Below are 23,091 nucleotides of genomic sequence, written 5' to 3'. Positions count from 1 at the left end.
TTATTTTTCTATTATTCTAATGAATTAAAGACAAGATAATTATGAAACAAGAGCTACATTTTTCTTTCTCTGGTTACCTTTGGCATAACCGTAAAATTCCCCCAGGAAGCACATTACCTTGATAGCGGGCAAGGAGCTGTTTAAAATCTAACTGTTGATCTGGTACTGCATCTTTGACAGAATCCTGATCCTGGAGGTGCAGGGAGAGACGCAGGTCCTCCTCCACCTCCTCAAATGCGGTTCTGCTGCGCCTGGCCTTGAGCTTCTCCTTTGACATCTGCTTCATGGAGCGGGCGTATGGGCTCCCATCCTGCAACACATACCTGAGCAGGACGAAAAAGAACGTGTGGATATGGATGCGGGTCTGTTGGCGAGGAATGACAACATTCACCTGTTTCACATCTCATTCAGCCAATGTTGCTCTGCTGCTGCTGCTGCTGCGTCGCTTCAGTCGTGTCCGACTCTTTGTGACCCCAGAGACGGCAGCCCACCAGGCTCCCCCATCCCTGGGATTCTCCAGGCAAGAACACTTCTGCCCAATTCACGGGTATTCTTTCACCAGTCTAGGATTCCGTCATGCCCTACTTCTGGTGGAGAACACATTGGAATGCTTTTGGATCTGTTTTAAGATAATTTTGGAGGTAGTGAGTTTAGAAAAGTGAGAGAAAAAAGACAGGGAAACTAGATGAAGGATTTCCCCAGAGGTTCACATTCAGTGGAAATGGGATACAGCCCACAACACAACTTTAATGAGCTCCCTAAGTATGATATTGCATTATGAAGTTTGAGAACCACTGATCTAGGGTTGTTAGCCTGAGAATACTACATCATTAAATAAACAAAGAAATAGGAGGAGGCTTATTAGACACAGAAAGAGCAGAGAGAAGGAAAAAAAATTTAAGGTGTCAGATGTGACAGTGTGATGTGTCATTGTGGAGTTCAGAAGTTAGGAATGAAGACGCTGATCTGGAGTTCTTGGCACAGCAGCAACAGCTGAAAACACAGCAGCAACAGCTGAAATAAGCCTGAGAAGAAACAGTGCAAGAACAAAACTCTGGGAATCTTAAGGTCATGGAATAGGAAAGAGAAAGCAAGGCTTTCCAAAAAGCAGCAATCTGCTGGCATCCAACAGACATCATCATCTTCTATACAGTACCAAACTTAAACACACATCTTAACATCCACATGTACTGCAAACTTCTTGAAGGTAGAATGATAATAACAGCTAACACAAATGTATAATTATCTAATCTTTGAGCTATTTCAAATCTTGAAAAATGATGCTATGAAGGTGCTGCACTCAATATGCCAGCAAATTGGGAAAACTCAGCAGTGGCCACAGGACTGGAAAAGGTCAGTTTTCATTCCAATCTCAAAGAAAGGCAATGCCAAAGAATACTCAAACTACCACACAGTTGCACTCATCTCACACTCTAGTAAAGGAATGCTCAAAATTCTCCAAGCCAGGCTTCAGCAATACATGAATTGTGAACTTCCTGATGTTCAAGCTGGTTTTAGAAAAGGCAGAGGAACCAGAGATCAAATTGCCAACATCCGCTGGATCATCAAAAAAGCAAGAGTTCCAGAAGAACATCTATTTCTGGTTTATTGACTATGCCTAAGCCTTTGACTGCGTGGATCACAATAAACCGTGGAAAATTCTGAGACAGATGGGAATACCAGACCACCTGACCTGCCTCTTGAGAAACCTATATGCAGGTCAGGAAGCAACAGTTAAAACTGGACATGGAACAACAGACTGGTTCCAAATAGGAAAAGGAGTACGTCAAGGCTGTATATTGTCACCCTGCTTATTTAACTTATATGCAGAGTACATCATGAGAAATGCTGGGCTGGAAGAAGCACAAGCTGGAATCAAGATTGCCGGAAGAAATATCAATAACCTCAGATATGCAAATGACACCACCCTTATGGCAGAAAGTGAAGAGGAACTAAAAAGCCTCTTGATTAAAGTGAAAGAGGAGAGCGAAAAAGTTGGCTTAAAGTTCAACGTTCAGAAAATGAAGATCATGGCATCTGGTCCCATCACTTCATGGGAAATAGATGGGGAAACAGTGGAAACAGTGTCAGACTTTATTTTGGGGGGATCCAAAATCACTGCGGATGGTGACTGCAGCCATGAAATTAAAAGACGCTTACTCCTTGGAAGAAAAGTTATGACCAACCTAGATAGCATATTGAAAAGCAGAGACATAACTTTGCCAGCAAAGGTCCGTCTAGTCAAGGCTATGTTTTTTCCAGTAGTCATGTATGGATGTGAGAGTTGGACTGTGAAGAAAGCTGAGTGCCAAAGAATTGATGCTTTTGAACTGTGGTGTTGGAGAAGACTCTTGAGAGTCCCTTGGACTGCAAGGAGATCCAACCAGTCCACTCTAAAGGAGATCAGCCCTGGGTGTTCATTGGAAGGAATGATGCTAAAGCTGAAACTCCAATACTTTGGCTACCTCATGCGAAGAGTTGACTCATTGGAAAAGACTCTGATGCTGGGAGGGATTGGGGGCAGGAGGAGAAGGGGACGACAGAGGATGAGATGGCTGGATGGCATCACCGACTCAATGGACATGAGTTTGAATGAACCCCAGGAGTTGGTGATGGACAGAGAGGCCTGGTGTGCTGCGATTCATGTGGTCGCAAGGAGTCAGACATGACTGAGCGACTGAACTGAGCTGAACATATAATATATTGCCTGTGAATTCAAACAATTTGAATAGTAAATATTTGCTGAAAGGGGAAAGCAAAATGCAAAAAATTGAAAAATTAGAAGAAAAAATAACACATTTATCAGTATCTGGGCACAATGAGGTAAAATAATTTTTTTGTTTTCAAGGACTTTCATCAAACCTTAATAAATAATATCTTCCTTACCTTGTCACAGCAATTGCATCTTCCAGAAAAAACTGATCGACAGGAAATGTACGACCTAGAAAAACAAGAAGACAGGACAAGTAAGTCTCAGACTACCCATTCAACTATCTTGAAATTGTTTGTATATGTAAAATTTTCTTAAAATGAAGCCTGGCACAATAAGGTACTATTTGCCTGTGGTCTTAAAAGTATCCAAAAAACACTTTTGATGATAAAAATTGGAAGGAGTAGATTCCCGTTAATAAATAAAACAAGTGTATAGTTGAAGAAATGATCACTTGCTAATAAGACGTTTACCTCTTTTAAAAATCTGTTATACCTTTTCACCCCCTACCTCCTTTCTCACAGGGGATCTTATAACAGTCAAAAACTGTATTCTAGATCAAGAATATAATTTCATCTTTAAATCTACTGTTGATATCCTCTATAACTAGAACAAGTAGTACTATTATCAGTGTTTCCAAACTGTTCCTTTAGCAATCAACTGCAGAAGGATAAGCCAAAAGCCCAAGGTGATAAATTAATCCCACAATGAGACTGAAAGTACCAAAAGAAGACACAGACTACCCAATTTACTCCCAGAGTGGGTCAATATCCAGAAATTTAGCAGAATTCATCAATGAACAAATATGCTATACATGGATACAACTTTCATCTTTATGACAGATTACCATTATAAATTCACATTTTGATATTAAACACAACAGAATGCTAGAAATCCAATCACCTAGACTTTTTTAAAAACACATATAAATTAAAATCTCCCAGCAAATGAATATAACATTACCTCTTCATTAATTTCATTATATGGTTATGATTTTGTTATAAACAAACCATTCTTCTCTAGAAGGAGGTATAAATACTTATTCATTTCTATCTCAAATGAACTTTAAAATAATTGTATTTGCTTATTAGGACAATACTTATTTAATGATGCATTTTAATCACCTGGTATAGTGATAACTGGGCAGGAACTAAAATATTCTGAAAAGAGCTCAGCGTTTAAGGTTGCACTCATCAAAATAACTTGAAGAGTTGGTCTCTGCACCACAATGTCTTTCAAAACTAGCAGTAAGAAGTCACTAGAGGAAATAAAAGAAACACCTGAGGATCAAACAAATTTAACATATGAAAATTAATAAACTTTGATATATTTCAAGTCAGTATGATACCTATGTGAAAAAAACTTGCAACATTCTGAGAAAGATGTATCATGTTTCTAGATGTAAAGATTTAATGCTATCAATTTCCCATCAAATAAACTAAAATACGTGTAAAGTAAAGTAGATGTCACTCAGTCACATCGGACTCTTTGCCACCCCATGGACTGCAGCCTACCAGGTTCCTCCATCCATGGGATTTTCCAGGCAAGCATACTGCAGTAGGTTGCCATTTCCTTCTCCAGGAGATCTTCCCAACCCAGGGATCGAACCCAGGTCTTCCACGTTGTAGGCAGACACTTTACTGTCTGAGCCACCGGGGAAGTCCAAATATGTGTAGTACCAATCAAAATACCAACAGGATTTATCATTACATTTGATAATTCTACCTCTTGATATCTATATGTACATAAAGAGGCATACACAATGATTTTCATTATAGCAGAGTTTGTAAATCAGTGGAAACGACTGAAATGTCTATCAATCAAAAAATGGTTAATTAAGACAGTATCATCCATTCTAAGGAAAAACATGAGGCAGATAAAAGGAATAGAGCAGAACTCTAGATGTTCAGAACTCTAGATACAGACACGAAAACATCTCTAAGCCACACTGTTAGTGGAAAAAGAACCCACGCTGTAGAACGCTATGTACCACAGAACATCAAAGGCCTAACTGGTTTCCCCAGCCCTTGACCTCTTGAAATCGATTCTCAATATGGCAGACCAATAATTCAAATGTAAACCTGACTGTTCAACTCTTCTGCTCAACATCCTTCAAATGACTTACCAAAGTTCTTACTAATGAGGCCCCAGAATCTGCAGCCCCACTGCTCATTTCCTGTCCCTCTTCCTCTTGTTCACTTGGCTTCAGCCACAATGTTCTCCTTAATATCTTTGAGACATGGACCTCAGGTCCCTTGCATGTGTTATTAATGTGCCTAGAAAGGGCTTCTCCCAGATACTCACAGAGGTACGCTCACTCAGTCACTTTTTTCAAATCTTGACTCAGAATGTGCCTTTTCAGCGAGGCCTTCCCTGGCCACCATGTTTAAAATTGCAAATGCTCTCATTCCTTGCATTTCATATTACCCTTTCTCTTCTTAGCACTTAACAAACATACCTTATATTTTACTGCTTTATCTTGCTCAGTGTTGGGCTCTCTCCCTAGAATGCAAGCTCTATGAGGACAGGGATTTTGGTTATTTTGTTCTACAAGATACTACTTTAGTACCTAGACCAATGCCTGGGATATAGTAGGTGCTCAATAAATGCTTGTCGATTTATTAAATGAATATATAATTTGTCAAAGAAAAAAAGGTCATGAAACAAAAGTACCTATTTCTGACAAAGCAAGCATATAAGTTAATATTTATCACCAATCTGACTGCTGCAGTTATCTCTGGGGAAGGGATCAAGAATGATTCGAGAGTGTTACAGGGGACTTTTGCTTTATCTATATTGTTTCAATTTTTCATAAGAGTATATCCTTATACACTTAGTTTTCTTTAATGAGATAATTTAATTACATTTATGATTTTTCTGTTTCTATTTTAGGGAATAGGAAAATAATGTAACAATAGGCAAGTGGTTAGGTACTCAGTTGGCCAAAAACTTAATTTGGGTTTTTGGCCAACCCAATAATTTATGATACATCCATATATTAGAATTTCCTCATGCAATTATTAATAATAATTTCAAAAACAGTTCATGCAATTAAATATTAGATCAAAAGCAGCACACACTATATAATCCCAATAGTGTTTATGGACACACATCTCTTTCCTAACTCCCAATATACTCCCAGAAGAAAACAGACCAAATTCTAACAGGTAATTAGCCATTCTATAAGGGAAGATTTTCTTGACATTGCCTAAATGTGTTAAAATAATGTTGTCTCTATGATCAAAAAATTTATTAAAAAATTTAAATATAATTTTTCTCCATTCAACCTTTTATCTTATTTCTTAACTGATATTAGTTCCTAGAATTTGCTATTTTCTGCCTTTTTCAGTCACTTATTCCCTACTTTTTGTTATAATTCCTCTACTTTTTCTTATAATTTCAACAGTTCCTTCCCATAGACTGGTATTTGTAAATTCTCAAATCTCCCTTCTCCAGTGTGTTATTTATCTTTATTCAGATGTGAAAATATTTTGAGTTTTTAACTGCTAATATTCTATATGTCACTGTGTGTGCTAAGTCGCTTCAGCTGTGTCCAACTCTTTGCAACCCTAAGAACTGTAGCCCCTCCAGGCTCCTTGGTCCATGGGATTCTCCAGGCAAGAATACTGGAGTGGGCTGCCATGCCCTCCTCCAGGGGATCTTCCTGACCAGGGACTGAACCCTGACTCCTGCACTGCAGGCAGATTCTTTACTGCTGAACCGTTAGGGAAGCCCCTATATGTCATTAAGTTTTTATAAGAATCTTTTTCTGAGAACACCATTGCAGCCAGGAACCAGATTCAGTGCTATCCTCCAGTTTCTTTGAGTCTGTGGAAGCATAAATGTTATAAAACCCAGAGTTATTTTTTATGTTCAAAATAACTTCCGCTAAAATTTAAAAATTGTTAGAATACGATCATTTAAATATTATTATTTTGGTAGAATGCTTTGATTTCTTCTTCAGAGCTGTTCAGTGATTCTTAGATCTTTTTTCAAATGTTCATTTTACCATTTAGCTGCAAACTGACACTATTTACCATTTACTTTTTCCCCACTGTTCTCTGAGTCTCTACAAAAAGATGATTTGCCCCTCAAACATAGATTTTCAGGGCTTTCTATACAGCTACTTAAAATTTATTATTGTTTTGTTCTAGGAATTATTTTTATTTATTATTCTTTATTTAAAACATTTGCTATTATTTTCTCCCATTCAGAAGGCTGTCTTTTCACCTGCTGTGATTTTATGTCTGAGAGTGTATTTTGAGTTCAAAGTGTATGACCGCCAGTCTATGTCTGACTCAATGTTTTGGCTACACCATGCGGCTTGCAGGATCTCAGTGCCTCGTGTGTGTGTATGTGTGTGTTCAGTCGTGTCTGACTCTGTGACCCCCATGGACTGCTGACCAGGGATCAAAACTGGGGACCCAGCAGTGAAAGTGCTGAGTACTAACCACTGGACCGCCAGGGACTTCCCTGATCTATTCTTTTTATATAAAAATCCTTTTCTTTAGTTTCAAATTTCTGTATATTTCCTATTTATAACTAGATCAGTGTTATTTATTTTTTCTAACAGTCTTCTGGTTGCATGTCTTCCCTGTTCAGTTCTTGAAAACTGTTTCTCAACAGTAGCTGGGACCTCTTTTCACATACATGTGTTTCTTCCTCCTCTTTAGTTTTACTATGATCTGTTTTGGCTTCTCTGTCAGCCCATCAACTTAACTTAGACTTTTCTTCTTCTCAAGATAATTTTAATAGTATAGTCCTTTTGGCAAAACCCTCATTATTTTCACAGGATCATCTCTTTTTCCCATTATTCTTCTGCTTTAGAGCATGATCTACATGACAAGATTGCCAGGAGAAATATCAACAACCTCAGACATGGCGATGATACCACTCTAACAACAGAAAGTGAAGAGGAACTAAAGAGCCTCTTCAGTTTAGTTCAGTTCCGTCACTCAGCTGTGTCTGATTTTTTGCAATCCCATGGACTGTAGCACTCCAGGCCTCTATGTCCATCACCAACTCCCAGAGCTTGCTCAAACTCACATCCATCAAGTTGGTGATGCCATCCAACCCTCTCATCCTTTGTTGTCCCCTTCTCCTCCTGCCTTCAATCTTTCCCAGCATCAGGGGCTTTTCCAGTGAGTCAGTTCTTCACATCAGGAAGCCAAAGTTTTGGAGTTTTAGCTTCAGCATCAGTCCTTCCAATGAATATTCAGGACTGATTTCCTTTAGGATTGACTGGTTGGATCTTGGAGTCCAAGGGACTCTCAAGCGTCTTCCCCAAAACTATAGTTCAAAAGCATCAATTCTTTGGCGCTCAGCTTTTCTTATGGTCCAACTCTCACATCCATACATGACTACTGGAAAAACCATAGCTTTGATTAGATGGACCTCTGTTGGTAAAGTAATGTCTCTGCTTTTTAATATGCTGTCTAGGTTGGTCATAGCTTTTCTTCCAAGGAGCAAGCATCTCTTAATTTCATGACTGCAGCCACCATCTGCAGTGATGTTGGAGCCCCCCAAAATAAAGTCTGTCACTGTTTCCATTGTTTCCCCATCTAATTGCCATGAAGTGATGGGACCAGGTGCCATGATCTTAGTTTTCTGAATGTTGGGCTTTAAGCCAACTTTTTCACTCTCTTTCACTTTTATCAAGAGGCTTTTTAGTTCTTTGCTTTCTGTCATAAAAGTGGTGTCACCTGCATATCTGTTATTGAAATTTCTCCCAGCAATCTATATTCCAGTTTGTGCTTAATCCTACCCAGCATTTCTCATGATGCATTTCTGCATATAAGTTAAATAAACAGGGTGACAATATACAGCCTTGATGTACTCCTTTCCCAATTTGGAACCAGTCTGATGTTCCATGTCTAGTTCTAACTGTTGCTTCTCGACCTGCATAGAGATTTCTCAGGAGGCAGGTAAGGTGGTCTGGTATTCCCATCTCTTGAAGAATTTTCCAGTTTGTTGTGATCCACACAGTCAAAGGCTTTGGCGTAGTCAATAAAGCAGATGTTTTTCTGGAATCCTCTTGCTTTTTCGATGATCCAACGGATGTTGGCAATTTGATCTCTGGTTCCTCTGCCTTTTCTAAATCCAGCTTGAACATCTGGAAGTTCATGGTTCACATATTGTTGAAGCCTGGCTTGGAGAATTTTGAGCATTACTTTGCTAGTGTGTGAGATGAGTGCAACTGTGTGGTACTTTGAACATTCTTTGGCATTTCCTTTCTTTGGGATTGGAATGAAAACTGACCTTTTCCAGTCCTGCGGCCACTGCTGAGTTTTCCAAATTTGCCTGGCATATTGAGTGCAGCATTTTCACAGCATCATCTTTTAGGATTTTAAACAGCTCAACTGGAATTCCATCACCACCTAGCTTTGTTCGTGGTGACACTTTCTAAGGTCCATTTGACTTCGCATTCCAGGATGTCTGGCTCTAGGTGAGTGATCACACCATCGTGGTTATCTGGGTCATGAAGATCTTTTTCGTATTGTTCTGTGTATTCTTGCCACCTCTTCTTAATATCTTCTGCTTCTGTTAGGTTCATACCATTTCTGTCCTTTATTGTACCCATCTTTGCATGAAATGTTCCCTTGGTATCTCAAATTTTCTTGAAAAGATCTCTAGTCTTTTCCATTCGTTGTTTTCCTCTATTTGCACTGATCACTGAGGAAGTCTTTCTTATCTCCCCTTGCTATTCTTTGGCACTCTGCACTTAAATGGGTATATCTTTCCTTTTCCCCTTTGCCTTTCGCTTCTCTACTTTTCTGAGCTATTTGTAAGGCCTCCTCAGACAACCATTTTACCTTTTTGCATTTCTTTTTCTTGGGGATGGCCTTTATCACTGCCTCCTGTACAATGTCACGAATCTCCATCCATAGTTCTTCAGGCACTCTATCAGATCTAATCCCTTGAATCTATTTGTCACTTCCACAGTATAATTATAAAGGATTTGATTTAGGTCATACCTGAATGGTCTTGTGGTTTTCCCTACTTTCTTCAATTTAAGTCTGAATGAGGTTGAAAGAAGAGAATAAAAAAGCTGGCTTAAAATTCAACATTCAAAAAACTAAGATCATGGCATCTGGTCCCATCACTTCATGGAAAATAGGTGGGGAAAAATTGGGAGCAGTGACAGATTTCCTCTTCTTGGGCTCTAAAATCACTGTGGACAGTGACTGCAACCATGAAATTAAAAGACACCTGCTCCTTGGAAGAAAAGTTATGACAAACCTGGAAAGCGTGTTAAAAAGCAAAGACATCACTTTGCCGACAAAGGTCCATATAGTCAAAGTTTTAGTTTTTCCAGAAGTCATGTATGGATTTGACCACTGGATCATAAAAAAGGCTGAGTACCAAAGAATTGATGCCTTTGAATTGTGTTGCTGGAGAAGATTCTTGAGAGTCCCTTGGACTGCAAGGAGATCAAACCAGTCAATCCTAAAGGAAATCAACCCTGAAATTCATTGGAAGGACTGATTCTGAAGCTGAAATTCCAATACTTTGGTGACCTGATGAGAACAGCTGACTCACTGGAAAAGACCCTGATGCTGGGAAAGACTGAAGGCAAAAGAAAAGGGCAGCAGAGGATGAGATGGCTGGAGAGCATCATTGACTCAATGGACACGAACCTAAGCAAACTCCAGGAGACAGTGAGGGACAGGGGAGCCTGGCATGCTGTAGTCCATGGGGTCGCGGTGAGTCAGACACAACTTAGCGACTGAAAAATAACAACTACATGACAAACTATGATTAATGCCATCTAGTTAATGGTCCTTCCTTTTAAAATATTGAGACTTTTTGTTTTATATTTCAAGCCTTTAATGACTTAATTCCATTAAAGTAAAATCCAAATGCTTTATTATTCACAGTGCATTGCTTCCTGCCTTTTTTTTTAAGCTGTCACCTTTCCTCTCATTTCACTACTGAAATGCTTTCAGCTTCACTGGCTTTCCCCTAGTTTTTAAACTCATGAAGCCCTTTGCTACTGCAGTCTTTGCAAATGCCTGTCTTGCCCTCTTATGTCTCACGAGACTCCTTTCCATACTTCTGTTTTTAATTTAAATGTAATTTCTTCAGAGACATTATCTCTACTATCTTAAGGCTCTCTCCCCGCAAACACAGCTTCCTGTTTATTCCTTTATGGTACTTATTCCAATTTGTAGTTATTTACCTGTTCATTATTTGTTTTTCCTAGCAGACCATAAGAGATGAAGGGGAACCATGAGTTTGTTCACTATAGTATCTACAGCAATTAATACACCACCTGGCACTTAATACAGGCTGAATAAATACATGAATGAATATCAGAACTGAATGGGCTTCCCACGTGGTGCTAGTGGTAAAGAATCTGGCTGTCAGTGCAGGAGATGTAAGAGACATGGATTTGATCCCTGGGTTGGGAAGTTCCTCTTGGAAAAGGGCGTGGCAACCCACTCCAGTATTCTTGCCTGGAGAATTCCATGGACAGAGGAGACTGCCAGGCTACAGTGCATGTGGTTGCAAAGGGTGGGAAATGACTGAAGCAACTTAGCACATTAGGACTGAATGACTGGCCAAATGAATAAAGAAGGAAGCATATACTGACTGATCCATCAGCTGCAACATGCATTACACATGACACTCCTGCTAAGTACAGTGCCCAGCTCAGCAAGGTGCCTCTTACTAGATGATATCCATCTAACAGGATGACTCTTCCAGCGATGAAGGTGTGCTGCCTAGCATTTTCCGTGTCACAGACCCTGGAGACCAGGAAAGCAGTTCCTCTTCTCTAACTTAGGCCTTCTCTATGGTAACTACCATTACTAGCCCTAAGGAACTGAACTGGAAGCAGAATGAAATTCTTTAAGCCTTGTCTCCATTCTATGTATGTGGTGCTCATTTGGAAAATCTTTGTTTTACCTCTCTTCTGTCCTCTCATGAACTTCATCAACAATGATATGGGTGACTCCCTGTAGAGCTGTATCTCCCTCCAGCCTTCTTAGCAGCACTCCTGTGGTGCAGTATAACAATCTGGTGGCTGAGGACTTACACATAAAAGGGCACAGAAAACGTTAATGAAATTTTTGAAAAAAGGAAACACTTTCCCAGCAAGGCCATTTTTAATGGGTAGGGATAAAGAATACTGAACACACCAGCAGTTCCATTTAATATAAACCAAGAGACTAAATGCATAGTTTCTTGCTGGCAATAACAGCAAAAGCTTTCCCACTTCAGATGAAAATTTTAGGACTCACAGAAAGCATTTAAAAATTATTATAAAACATAAAGATAACAGTGACTGATGAAACAAATTCTGAATTTATTCATTCTATATTTGATTAAATGGACTAAGTCCCAGTCTTAGGAATAAGGCAGCACTTACTAGATCACTTCTGCCAACAAAGAACAGAAGGTCTTTATAGAGGAAATTAAGTATAGCCCAGTAACAGTTTAAACTAAAATATGTCTAAAAGTACTTCAGCCCTGTTGAAGTATATATACCAACTTGCCCGTGACTATCCAGACACCAATGACTCTTTGTACCTGAAAAACTTAAACTTCTGTCATCAGGAAATAAGAAGAACATACAAACCTTGACACTTTCTAACCGGATCTGGTATCCCACGGTCAGACCCACTCTTTCTGCCCTTTCTTTAGCAACGCGCTCAGCAACAGAGATGGCAGAGATTCGTCGGGGTTGGGTACAGATGATGTTAGCCACCTTCTCAGGTGGTCCATTCAGAGAATCATCCAGAATAAACTGTGGAATCTGTGTGGTTTTCCCACATCTGTATGTCAAAAAGATGTAGGACAAATAAATCCTAAAATGAGAGTTTTTAAGTGCTACTTAACTGAAGAAGCAATCATACGCAATGAGGAAGGTTAAGAAAGCTAATCAGAGTAAAAGTTGTTCAGCTTCATCTATCTTCCAAACCTACCTACTGACTTATTACCTACAGCTGTTAACTCCTAGGAATTTGCACTGAGATTAAAAGAGCAATCAAATAAGTTTATTATTTGTAAAACTGGGACCATTGAATAAACAGTAGCTTAAGGTCTATAAATGTCTCCAGGAATGTGAACTCTACATATGAATCCCAGAGAAATAGGAGTATTATCTTGTGATTATTAAAATACTTTGTTTTTTCCCTTGGTGTGGCATTGCTTGACTATAAATAGACTGAAGTTAAAAAGACAAGAAACTGGAAGATACAAAGTTACTACTATATCTGTGAGTCTGGGCACAAATTAAATTGAAAACCCTTAAACACAGAAATGGCAACCCACCCCAGTATTCTTGCCTGGAGAATCCCATGGACAGAGGAGCCTGGCAGGTTATAGTCCATGGGGTCGCAAGAGTCGGACATGACTTAGTGACTAAACCACCAAATACAGAATTAAAATAAGCCTGCAGCTCGTCCCTGATAAATAGGTTTGGATAACACATGGAGACTGTGAAACAGAACAGTAAGATACCCTAAGCTGTTCTTAAACAAAAGTTTTAGGGAATTCAGAATAAATTTAGATGAAGAGTTTCAAGCTAAATGGTCTGGAACTATTCTTTACATTTTTAAATGGGTCTTGTTAAAAGCCTTCGGCTAGGCATTTTGCTTTAAACTGATTCAAGGCAGTGGTGCGCAAGGTCTATCAACTCCCAAACTTCTGAGTTTCGCTTTGAATTGGTTACAGTTGCCACCATGTTTGCCTCTGTGAGATATTATTTAATATTTGACAGGAAAAAGCACAAATAACACCAGCTACTATTTTTTCCCTTTTCAAAGAAGAACTAGCAGTGAGTGGTAGCCAGGGCACACACCATATTCACAGATGACAGCTGCATTACAAATAAATTACATTCTTACCCAGTCATACCACTTATAACAAGCACTTGGTGCTTGCTCAACATTTTGAGAATGTTTTCTCTTTCTTCCCAAGCAGGGAGAGACTGTCTTTCTTGTAGAACTGACTGGAACTGTCTGGAGGCCTAATAAAACAAAAATAAGACATCAGTTTGGTTACTCTGAATAACCTTTCACGAAGCTCTGAACATGGAATTCCAAAGTTAGACATACCTTTTCTGTCCTTTCTTCATCAATTTGCTTAGGGATAGAAAGTGAAGATTTGTTGGGGGTGGGATGCTGGTCAGAAGGCTGTTCAGAGAACCTGCCAGAACAAGCTGTGGAATCTGTGTGGCTTTCCTACATCTGAATAAACTGAAGGATCTTAGAAAAAAACCCTCTTGCCTAGCACCTATCCAGCTCTTTTTGTAACAATCTCTACACCAGCACTATTCAACAGAACTTTCTGGGCTGATGGTAATGTTCTATATTTGCATTGTCCAATACAGCAACCTCTGGCTACATGTGGCTATTGAGCATTTAAATAACATCAAGGAACTGAAATTTTTATTATACTTAATTTTAATTAAACTTTAAATAGCTACACATGGCTGCTGCTGCTGCTAAGTCGCTTCAGTTGTGTTTGACTCTGTGCGACCCCATAGATGGCAGCCCACCAGGCTCCCCCGTACCTGGGATTCTCCAGGCAAGAACACTGGGGTGAGTTGCCATTTCCTCCTCCAATGCATGTAAGTGAAAAGTGAAGTGAAGTCACTCAATCATGCCCGACTCTTAGCGACCCCATGGACTGCAGCCTACCAGGCTCCTCCGTCCATGGGATTTTCTAGGCAAGAGTACTGGAGTGGCCTGCCATTGCCTTCTCCTACACATGGCTAGAGGCTACCATATAGAACAGTGCAGCTCTACACAGCATCAGATTTTTATCCAAATCAACAGTTAAGACCACTCACTAAAGGGTTTTCGGTCAATCACCACATCTATATAACTCCCTTTGACATCTAATGGCCAATGCTATAAATGTTGTACTACAGGTCAAAACTGTGGATGTATTTTTGACTAATGTAAGGGATTTATATTAACACAGACACTATCTGTATATAATCATATAAATTTACCACTGTAAACACACTACTCAAACTGAATGTGTAATTTTTAATTTCTACCATTATTTACGTATGATCAATTTGACACTCTATGGGTGTTGCAGCATATATGTACTTGTGTTAATACTATGTCAAAAATCAGAATCACAGAACTTTAAAGTCGAAACAGCTCTTAGACAGCATCTAATCCAATCCCCAAACTGGTTTAAGTAACTCATCTTTATCCTACATCCAACTCTATCCTGACAGTTCACTTAATGAATTCTTTTAAAATAATCTTCATGTGAATACGGTAAAACAATATGAACTTTGGAAACAGAATTAGCTTGAAACCTTAGCAGCTATGTGACCCTGGATAAATGATTTATTCTGGGAGGCCTTGAAATAGGGTTGAGTCCCTCCTTATCCTTTTCTACACTGGTATTTCTAATGTAAATCACAGTACTAATTTTTCTTTCACTTATCAGATTTCTATCACAGTACCAAAGCCACAGGATTCTCAGAATATTTGGTATATACATGTTGCATTTTCATCAGCCATCAGATTTTCCAAAATTAGTTAGAACATGCATCCAAGTTTGTGGTGGCATGCAGAAACTTTGACTAATCAGAGTAAAAGACTGAAAGTATACTATGGAGAGTAGCCAAAGCTTCCTAATTCCTAATCCCTTCATCCATACATCAGAGAGGCAATACTAGCCATTCTCTTAGAATACCCTACCTGTTTTATTCGGAACTGCTTGCAGATTTTGACATTTTCAGCATGTACTGATTTTGCCTGCCAGTCATATCTTTTGGAAATCTTTTTCTTAAGGTTGACATAGCTTTCATTCTCCACCATAACTGGTGCTGGACCTTCATCCTCATCTGTCTCCTCCTCAGGCTCTGATTCTTTTTCAACTTGAAGGGGATAAAAGGAAATGTTTTCGATATGGAGCCCTTTCTTTAGCAAAGGGGGAAAGTTACTATCTAACAAAGTTTAACAACAACAACAAAAATCATAATAGAGAAACAGTTAAAGCTTGAACAAAACAAATTCATTCATTTCCACACTACTACTGCTAAAGAATTTAAAATGCATCTTCAAATAAACTTATCATCAAGTATAAATGGCTTTGCTTAAACCAAGTTAAGAACAAAGAAAAGAAAATCATGGCATGCCTTGTTAATTAAGGATTTAAATATCTGCAGGTGTTCCTAAATTTCCATGACACAATATATATGTGTCATTATAATCATTTAATATAATCATTAATCAAATGATTAATCAATAAATAAAATGTGATACGTCCATATAATGGAATATTATTTAGTAATTAAAAGGAATGAAGTACTGATCCATGCTACAACATGGATGAACCTGGAAAACATTGTGTATGCTAACCGAAAGACACCAATTACAAAAAGCCATGTATTTACTGTATGATTTCATTTCCATGAAATGTCCAGAACAGGCAAATCCATAGAGACAGAATGTAGACTCATGGTTGTTAGGCCTTGGGGAAAGGGAGAAATGAGGAGTGACTTGCTAACAGGTATGGTGTTTCTTTATGGGGTGATGAAAATGTCCCAGAATTAAACAGTGGTCATGGATGCGCAATTCTGTGATATACTAAAAATCACTGAATTGTACACTTCAAAAGGGTGATTTCATGGTGTAAATTATATATTAATAAAGCTGTTATTCCCCCCACCAAAATCCATGACACATACTTGTTCATTTCTTGAGGAACACATCCAAGTCCCATGTGCCAGAACTAGCTGCAAGTTGGGAGTAAGTCAAGGGGCAGGTGAGTGAACCCAGCCAGCTGTCTAGCATCCACATCTTGGTGGTTTCACTGTTCTCTACCTGTTGACGTCTATCGAGGAACTCTTGGGAAATAATAAAAACTTGTTTCTCTGAATCCAATGGTGAACTTTGAAAGGGGGTAACTTCTGTATAGCACATCTGGATCTGGAGAAAGCCACAGGCTTGTACAAACATTTCTCTATTTGAGGATTTAGGGATTCATAAAGAGAGCCCTGCCCTGATGAATTTTGGGGGTCTACCATGGTAAAAGCAGGAGGGTATGGACAGTGGTCCAGAAAGAGAAGTATCTCTAAAAACTCATTTGAAAGTAATCCTATAGACAGTATCAGAAGTAATCACATGAAACCAAATGGGTTAAATGAAGCAGATTTTCTGAAAGGATGCTTTAAGGTTCTTCCAGCCCTCACCTGCTAAAACAAGCTTACATACATCACTATAAATTTTTGATTGATTCAGTGAGCCGGAATACAGTGACACAACTGGGCCTTACAATGAAAGTCAGGCACAGTTCAGGGGATTCTCATTCCTTTTTGCCCTTAAACTGAGGAGAATGACTTGCCTAAGATCCCTGGAGATCCCAGATCAGCCCTCAAAACTTCTGATTTCTTTAATCCATCATTCCAAATGCCCCACTCCACAACACCCTCCATCTGGTCAGTGCCTTACGTACCTTCTGGAATTTGATTTGAAAAAAACGAATTACTTGGAATCACTGGTTTACGACAGACAGGATTATTTAGTCTGGTTCCAGGTGATACTGGCAGAAAGTTCACAGGAGGGACACTGTACTTGTGATGGGTATTTGTTAGTAACTTGGTTATTTCTGATTCTTCCTCTAAAAGGGTTATCAAAGAATATACAACAGGTTCTGAAGTTTCTGCAAATGTCAAGGCTTTGCCATAAAGGAACTCAGAAATATGTAAACGACAAGCCAGAGGTAGATTCTCATTGGTGGAATAAAATGCCACAAGGGGAGCTTGGTAGGGGTATTTGTGGTCTTTAGAAAATCGAATTTCAAGTTCATATAAAAATGATGCATCTTCATTAGCATTTAGATGAGAATCATCTACATTTCTTTCGACTCTTCCGACAATTTGATTTGGGGGCACTTCATGTTTAAATTTGCACTTTGATCCAAATTTACAATTTCCTTTGAGGTAAAATTTGCAGACTTCAAGTGAAGCCTCCTGTATATTTTTGGTACTTTCCTTTTGCTTGAATTTGCAGAATTTACTTGTCAAATACTCCAGTTCTAATCCAATGGTCCAGACTCTGTTTTGAATTCTTTCTATAAATTTTTCTCCACAGATTGACTTGAGAGCAAATGCCTCTTCCTGTCGCTGTTCCACACACTCATCCAAGCTCATGTGCGCAACTGCCTCAGATATCTTCATCCTCTCTCCAAATGTCTCTGAAAAGCACTGGGTGAGTAGGTGTTCCAGTGATGCCCCCACGTCTCCATCACAAATCCTCAGCGCTGCCTGGCAGTGTTCAGTGTGGAAACCATACCTGCCACGTGTGAAACATGACAAAAAAAGACTAATATCAAGAAGTAGTATCAAACCACAGAAGAGACATTCATTTAAATACATGCATGTGGGCCTTCCCTGGTGGCTCAGTGGTAAAGAATCCATCTGCCAATGCAGGAGACATGAGTTCGATCCCTGATCCAGTTAGATCCCACATGTTGTGGAGTATGTAAGCCCGTGTGCGGCAACTATCGAGCCTGAGCTCTAGAACCCAGGAGCCACAACTACTGACCCCATAAGCCCTACACCCATGCTCCACAACAAGAGAAGCCACTTCGGTGAGAAGCCCATGCAGGCAACTAGAGTAGCTTCCGCCTTGCCACACCAAGAGAAAAGCCTGCATAGCAATGAAGGCCCAGCACAGCCAAAATAAATAAATAAATAAAACCACTGAAAAAACCCACAATCAGAAAACCATCCACGTGATGATATAAGTGTAGACAGGCAGGGGCTGTATCCCGAAGAAGTCTCCCTGATAATACTAACTTCTACCTCACATACCTATCCTAAAAGACAGGACACTGAGACTATCAAGTCCTGCTATGACCCACACCACAGGGAAGCATTACTGCTAGAGCCCACACCACAGGGAAGCATTACTGCTAGAGCCCACACCACAGGGAAGCATTACTGCCAGAGCCCACACTACAGGGAAGCATTACTGCTAGAGCCCACACTACAGGGAAGCATTACTGCTAGAGCCCACACCACAGGGAAGCATTACTGCTAGAGCCCACACTACAGGGAAGTATTACTGCTGGAACCCACACTACAGGGAAGTATTACTGCTAGAGCCCACACCACAGGGAAGTATTACTGATGGAACCCACACCACAGGGAAGTATTACTGCTGGAGCCCACACCACAGGGAAGTATTACTGCTGGAGCCCACACCACAGGGAAGTATTACTGATGGAACCCACACCACAGGGAAGTATTACTGCTGGAGCCCACACTACAGGGAAGCATTACTGCTGGAGCCCACACTACAGGGAAGCATTACTGCTGGAGCCCACACTACAGGGAAGTATTACTGCTGGAGCCCACACCACAGGGAAGTATTACTGCTAGAGCCCACACCACAGGGAAGTATTACTGCTAGAGCCCACACCACAGGGAAGTATTACTGATGGAGCCCACGCTACAGGGAAGTATTACTGCTGGAGCCCACATCACAGGGAAGTATTACTGCTAGAGCCCACACTACAGGGAAGTATTACTGCTAGAGCCCACACCACAGGGAAGTATTACTGCTAGAGCCCACGCTACAGGGAAGTATTACTGCTAGAGCCCACACTACAGGGAAGTATTACTGATGGAGCCCACGCTACAGGGAAGTATTACTGCTAGAGCCCACACCACAGGGAAGTATTACTGCTAGAGCCCACACTACAGGGAAGTATTACTGATGGAGCCCACACCACAGGGAAGCATTACTGCTAGAGCCCACACCACAGGGAAGTATTACTGATGGAACCCACACCACAGGGAAGCATTACTGCTATGACCCACACCACAGGGAAGTATTACTGCTAGAGCCCACGCTACAGGGAAGTATTACTGCTAGAGCCCACACTACAGGGAAGTATTACTGATGGAGCCCACGCTACAGGGAAGTATTACTGCTAGAGCCCACACTACAGGGAAGTATTACTGATGGAGCCCACACCACAGGGAAGCATTACTGCTATGACCCACACCACAGGGAAGTATTACTGATGGAGCCCATACCACAGGGAAGTATTACTGATGGAACCCACACCACAGGGAAGCATTACTGCTAGAGACCACACTACAGGGAAGTATTACTGCTGGAGCCCACACCACAGGGAAGCATTACTGCTAGAGCCCACACCACAGGGAAGTATTACTGCTAGAGCCCACACCACAGGGAAGCATTACTGCTATGACCCACACCACAGGGAAGCATTACTGCTGGAACCCACACCACAGGGAAGCATTACTGCTGGAACCCACACCACAGGGAAGCATTACTGCTAGAGACCACACCACAGGGAAGCATTACTGCTGGAACCCACACCACAGGGAAGCATTACTGCTGGAGCCCACACCACAGGGAAGCATTACTGCTGGAACCCACACCACAGGGAAGCATTACTGCTAGAGACCACACTACAGGGAAGCATTACTGCTATGACCCACACCACAGGGAAGCATTACTGCTAGAGCCCACACCACAGGGAAGCATTACTGCTAGAGCCCACACCACAGGGAAGCATTACTGCTGGAACCCACACCACAGGGAAGCATTACTGCTAGAGACCACACCACAGGGAAGCATTACTGCTGGAACCCACACCACAGGGAAGCATTACTGCTAGAGCCCACACCACAGGGAAGCATTACTGCTGGAACCCACACCACAGGGAAGCATTACTGCTAGAGACCACACTACAGGGAAGTATTGCTGCTAGAGACCACACTACAGGGAAGTACTCAGGAAGAGGTAATTCGTTTACAACATGACTTCGTTTCCTTCGATCCTCCCATAAGTGATGAAAGCAAACCTGGAAAGTCTGTGCACTGCAAATGCTGAGACTGTAAAGTCTGGGTTATGAGGCTCCACCAGGCCTGAGCCAGCGCATTCCAAAGGATCAGAGTCAGGAACAAGGGAGGCTTCTCGTCCAGGTGACCAGTACTGCTCGTCGTCATAATCAGGCTCATCATCTTCTTCCCCAGAAACACCTCTTCTGGCAAAAGTAACATTTTCATATATCATATATTAATTTCTACTTGCTTCAAATAAAAATTTGATAAGGGTTTAAGAACTCATGGAACCACATCCTGACACTACTGAGTCACTGATTTAGTTCTTTAATGATCTAATAACTTATATATTGGGAATTAATAGCATGTATTACTTGCCAGGCACTATGTTAAATGTTTTATATGTACTAGCTCTTTGAAAATCTTCACAACAACCCAGCCAGATACTACTGGAATCTCCATTTTTTTCTTTCTCAGATGATCAACTAAAACTTAAAGAGACAATTTAATAACTAAAGGTTACACTGTAAAGGACAAGAAGTTGCTGAATAACTATTCTTGTATTTCTCTTGGCTCACTTTCAACTAGTTACACAGCCACAACACAATTAGTATTGATACAGTATTCCAAAGACACACAGGACCCTCACATTTTATCTTCCTCAATATAATAATTTATTCAAATATAATAATTTACTCAGATCCAGCATCCGCATCTTGTTCCTGCAGGTCTCGGAGAAGAGCTTTCACTTTCTCCTGATTCTCAGAAGTCATATGTAGAGTCTGCAGGGGCACTTTGGCTTCAGGCTTCCACTTGGGGCGTGCATCCCCTTTTCTCACGCTACTGTTACTAGGTCTGCAAAGGACACAAGAACAAAATTACACACTTATTTGTTATCAGAATTTTTACACTCTCTTCAGGGTCTCCATACACCCACAATATGACTGGACTGTCACGTATCTTATGAAAGGGGACATCAATGAGGAGATAGTCTCCATGTCTATGGTATTTATTCAACTTCATTATATTCTAAATGCTGGGGAAAAACCTGATCAGATTCTTCACCATTAAATCCTGCTTCACTAACTCAAGAATCTTCTGGGGAAAACAATGCTATGATGACTCCTGCACTAGTGGAGGAGTCATATTTCTTTCACAAGAAACACGCTTTGTACAAAGAGTACATATTTCACTCTATTTGAGGTATTTAATCCAAAAACAACTAAGAGTCGTATCTTGTGACTATTAGGCCCTATTTTTTGAAATATTTATTTAACTTTTTAACTCCCTGATTACAAATATAATAATACATGTTTACTGTAGAAAAATAGAGAACATAGAAAACATCTTAACTAATATCATTCCTTTTCACATACATTTTTTATAAAATTATGCGGCATATGTAATTTTTTATAATTTGCTTTATTTCCTTATTAAAATCAAACTGGCATTTCCCCCAAATTAAACATTTTCCTACAACTTAACTTTTAAATTTTAAACACAGAGAGACTAGAATTTATTTCACTATTCACTATTTCACTAATCTCATTTTTGGAATTTAGACTTTTTAGAGACACTTTTCAATATTTAAAAAAACAATGAATTCTACAGTTTACCTTTACTCACAAAGTTTCTTTTCTTTTTTTCACTTGGCATGTTTCATTATAAATTTTCACAAATCTAGGGAAATGGTAGAAACTTCTCTATACTGAAAATCCAACATATTACTGAGACTTTGAAAAGAACCACACACTTACACTCTCTCAACTGGGTAGCAAAGGAGAAAATAGAAGAGACTGGGGTTTTTAACCACATAATTCCAACTTCTGAAAGAAACGTTATCCAAAATTCATCATTTCCCCTTTTTGTTTCAAAAATTTTTTAATATATATAGCATTTATTAAGATTCACCAATAACTGTTAACACCTGCCATACTTCTATGCACACACACATTTATGCCCTTCTCTTATTTCCTCTCTATATGCACACATATATGCATATATATATATATGCTTCCCCATGTATACACATGCATGTTCTAAACCATCTGAATGTAAGCTGCTGACATCATATTCACTCGTAAATACTTCTGCATGTTATTTCCTAAGAACAGAGACAAACTTTTATATAACCATAATACTATTATCACTCACAAGATATTAATATTTTATATTGATCTCATCTAATATATCATTTAACTATATATTGATATCATCACATCATGGCAAACAAATGGAAAAACAAAGGAAACAGTTACAGATTTTATTTTCTTGGGCTCCCAAATCACTGCAAATGGTGACTGTAGCCATGAAATTGAAAGACGCTTGCTCCTTGGAAGAAAAGCTATGACCAACCTAGACAGCGTACTAAAAAGCAGAGATGTTACTTTGCCAACAAAGGTCCATCTAGTTAAAGCTATGGTTTTTCCAGTAGTCATGTATGGATGTGAGAGTTGGACCATAAAGAAAGTTGAGCGCTGAAGAATTGATGCTTTTGAACTGTGGTGTTAGGGAAGACTCTTGAAAGTCCCTTGGACTGCAAGGAGATCCAACCAGTCCACCCTAAAGGAAATCAGTCCTGAGT

General features: G+C 39.8%; 1 protein-coding gene across 8 annotated transcripts in view; it reads right to left on the bottom strand.

The window, feature by feature from the left end:
- DHX57 (DExH-box helicase 57) overlaps positions 1 to 23,091 on the bottom strand; it is a 66,550-nt gene that overhangs the window by 30,108 nt on the left and 13,351 nt on the right. For 4 of the 8 annotated variants that reach the window (XM_042248082.1, XM_042248083.1, XM_042248085.1 and 1 more), the window contains 10 exons: positions 21,204 to 21,362; positions 20,528 to 20,710; positions 17,141 to 17,979; positions 15,382 to 15,560; positions 13,561 to 13,682; positions 12,291 to 12,486; positions 11,618 to 11,742; positions 3,835 to 3,968; positions 2,887 to 2,941; positions 118 to 323 (listed from right to left, as the gene is read on the bottom strand). In XM_042248082.1, coding sequence (XP_042104016.1) covers positions 118 to 323; positions 2,887 to 2,941; positions 3,835 to 3,968; positions 11,618 to 11,742; positions 12,291 to 12,486; positions 13,561 to 13,682; positions 15,382 to 15,560; positions 17,141 to 17,979; positions 20,528 to 20,710; positions 21,204 to 21,362 — 2,198 coding nt within the window. The remainder of the gene's footprint in view (positions 1 to 117; positions 324 to 2,886; positions 2,942 to 3,834; positions 3,969 to 11,617; positions 11,743 to 12,290; positions 12,487 to 13,560; positions 13,683 to 15,381; positions 15,561 to 17,140; positions 17,980 to 20,527; positions 20,711 to 21,203; positions 21,363 to 23,091) is intronic. The other 4 variants (XM_060412251.1, XM_060412250.1, XM_060412252.1 and 1 more) reach the window with 1 other exon arrangement.

Source organism: Ovis aries, chromosome 3 (assembly GCF_016772045.2).
Source record: "Ovis aries strain OAR_USU_Benz2616 breed Rambouillet chromosome 3, ARS-UI_Ramb_v3.0, whole genome shotgun sequence".
NCBI classification, from domain to species: Eukaryota; Metazoa; Chordata; class Mammalia; order Artiodactyla; family Bovidae; genus Ovis; species Ovis aries.
Note: the sequence above shows the minus strand (reverse complement) of the source record. Positions and strands in the feature narration are given on the sequence as shown.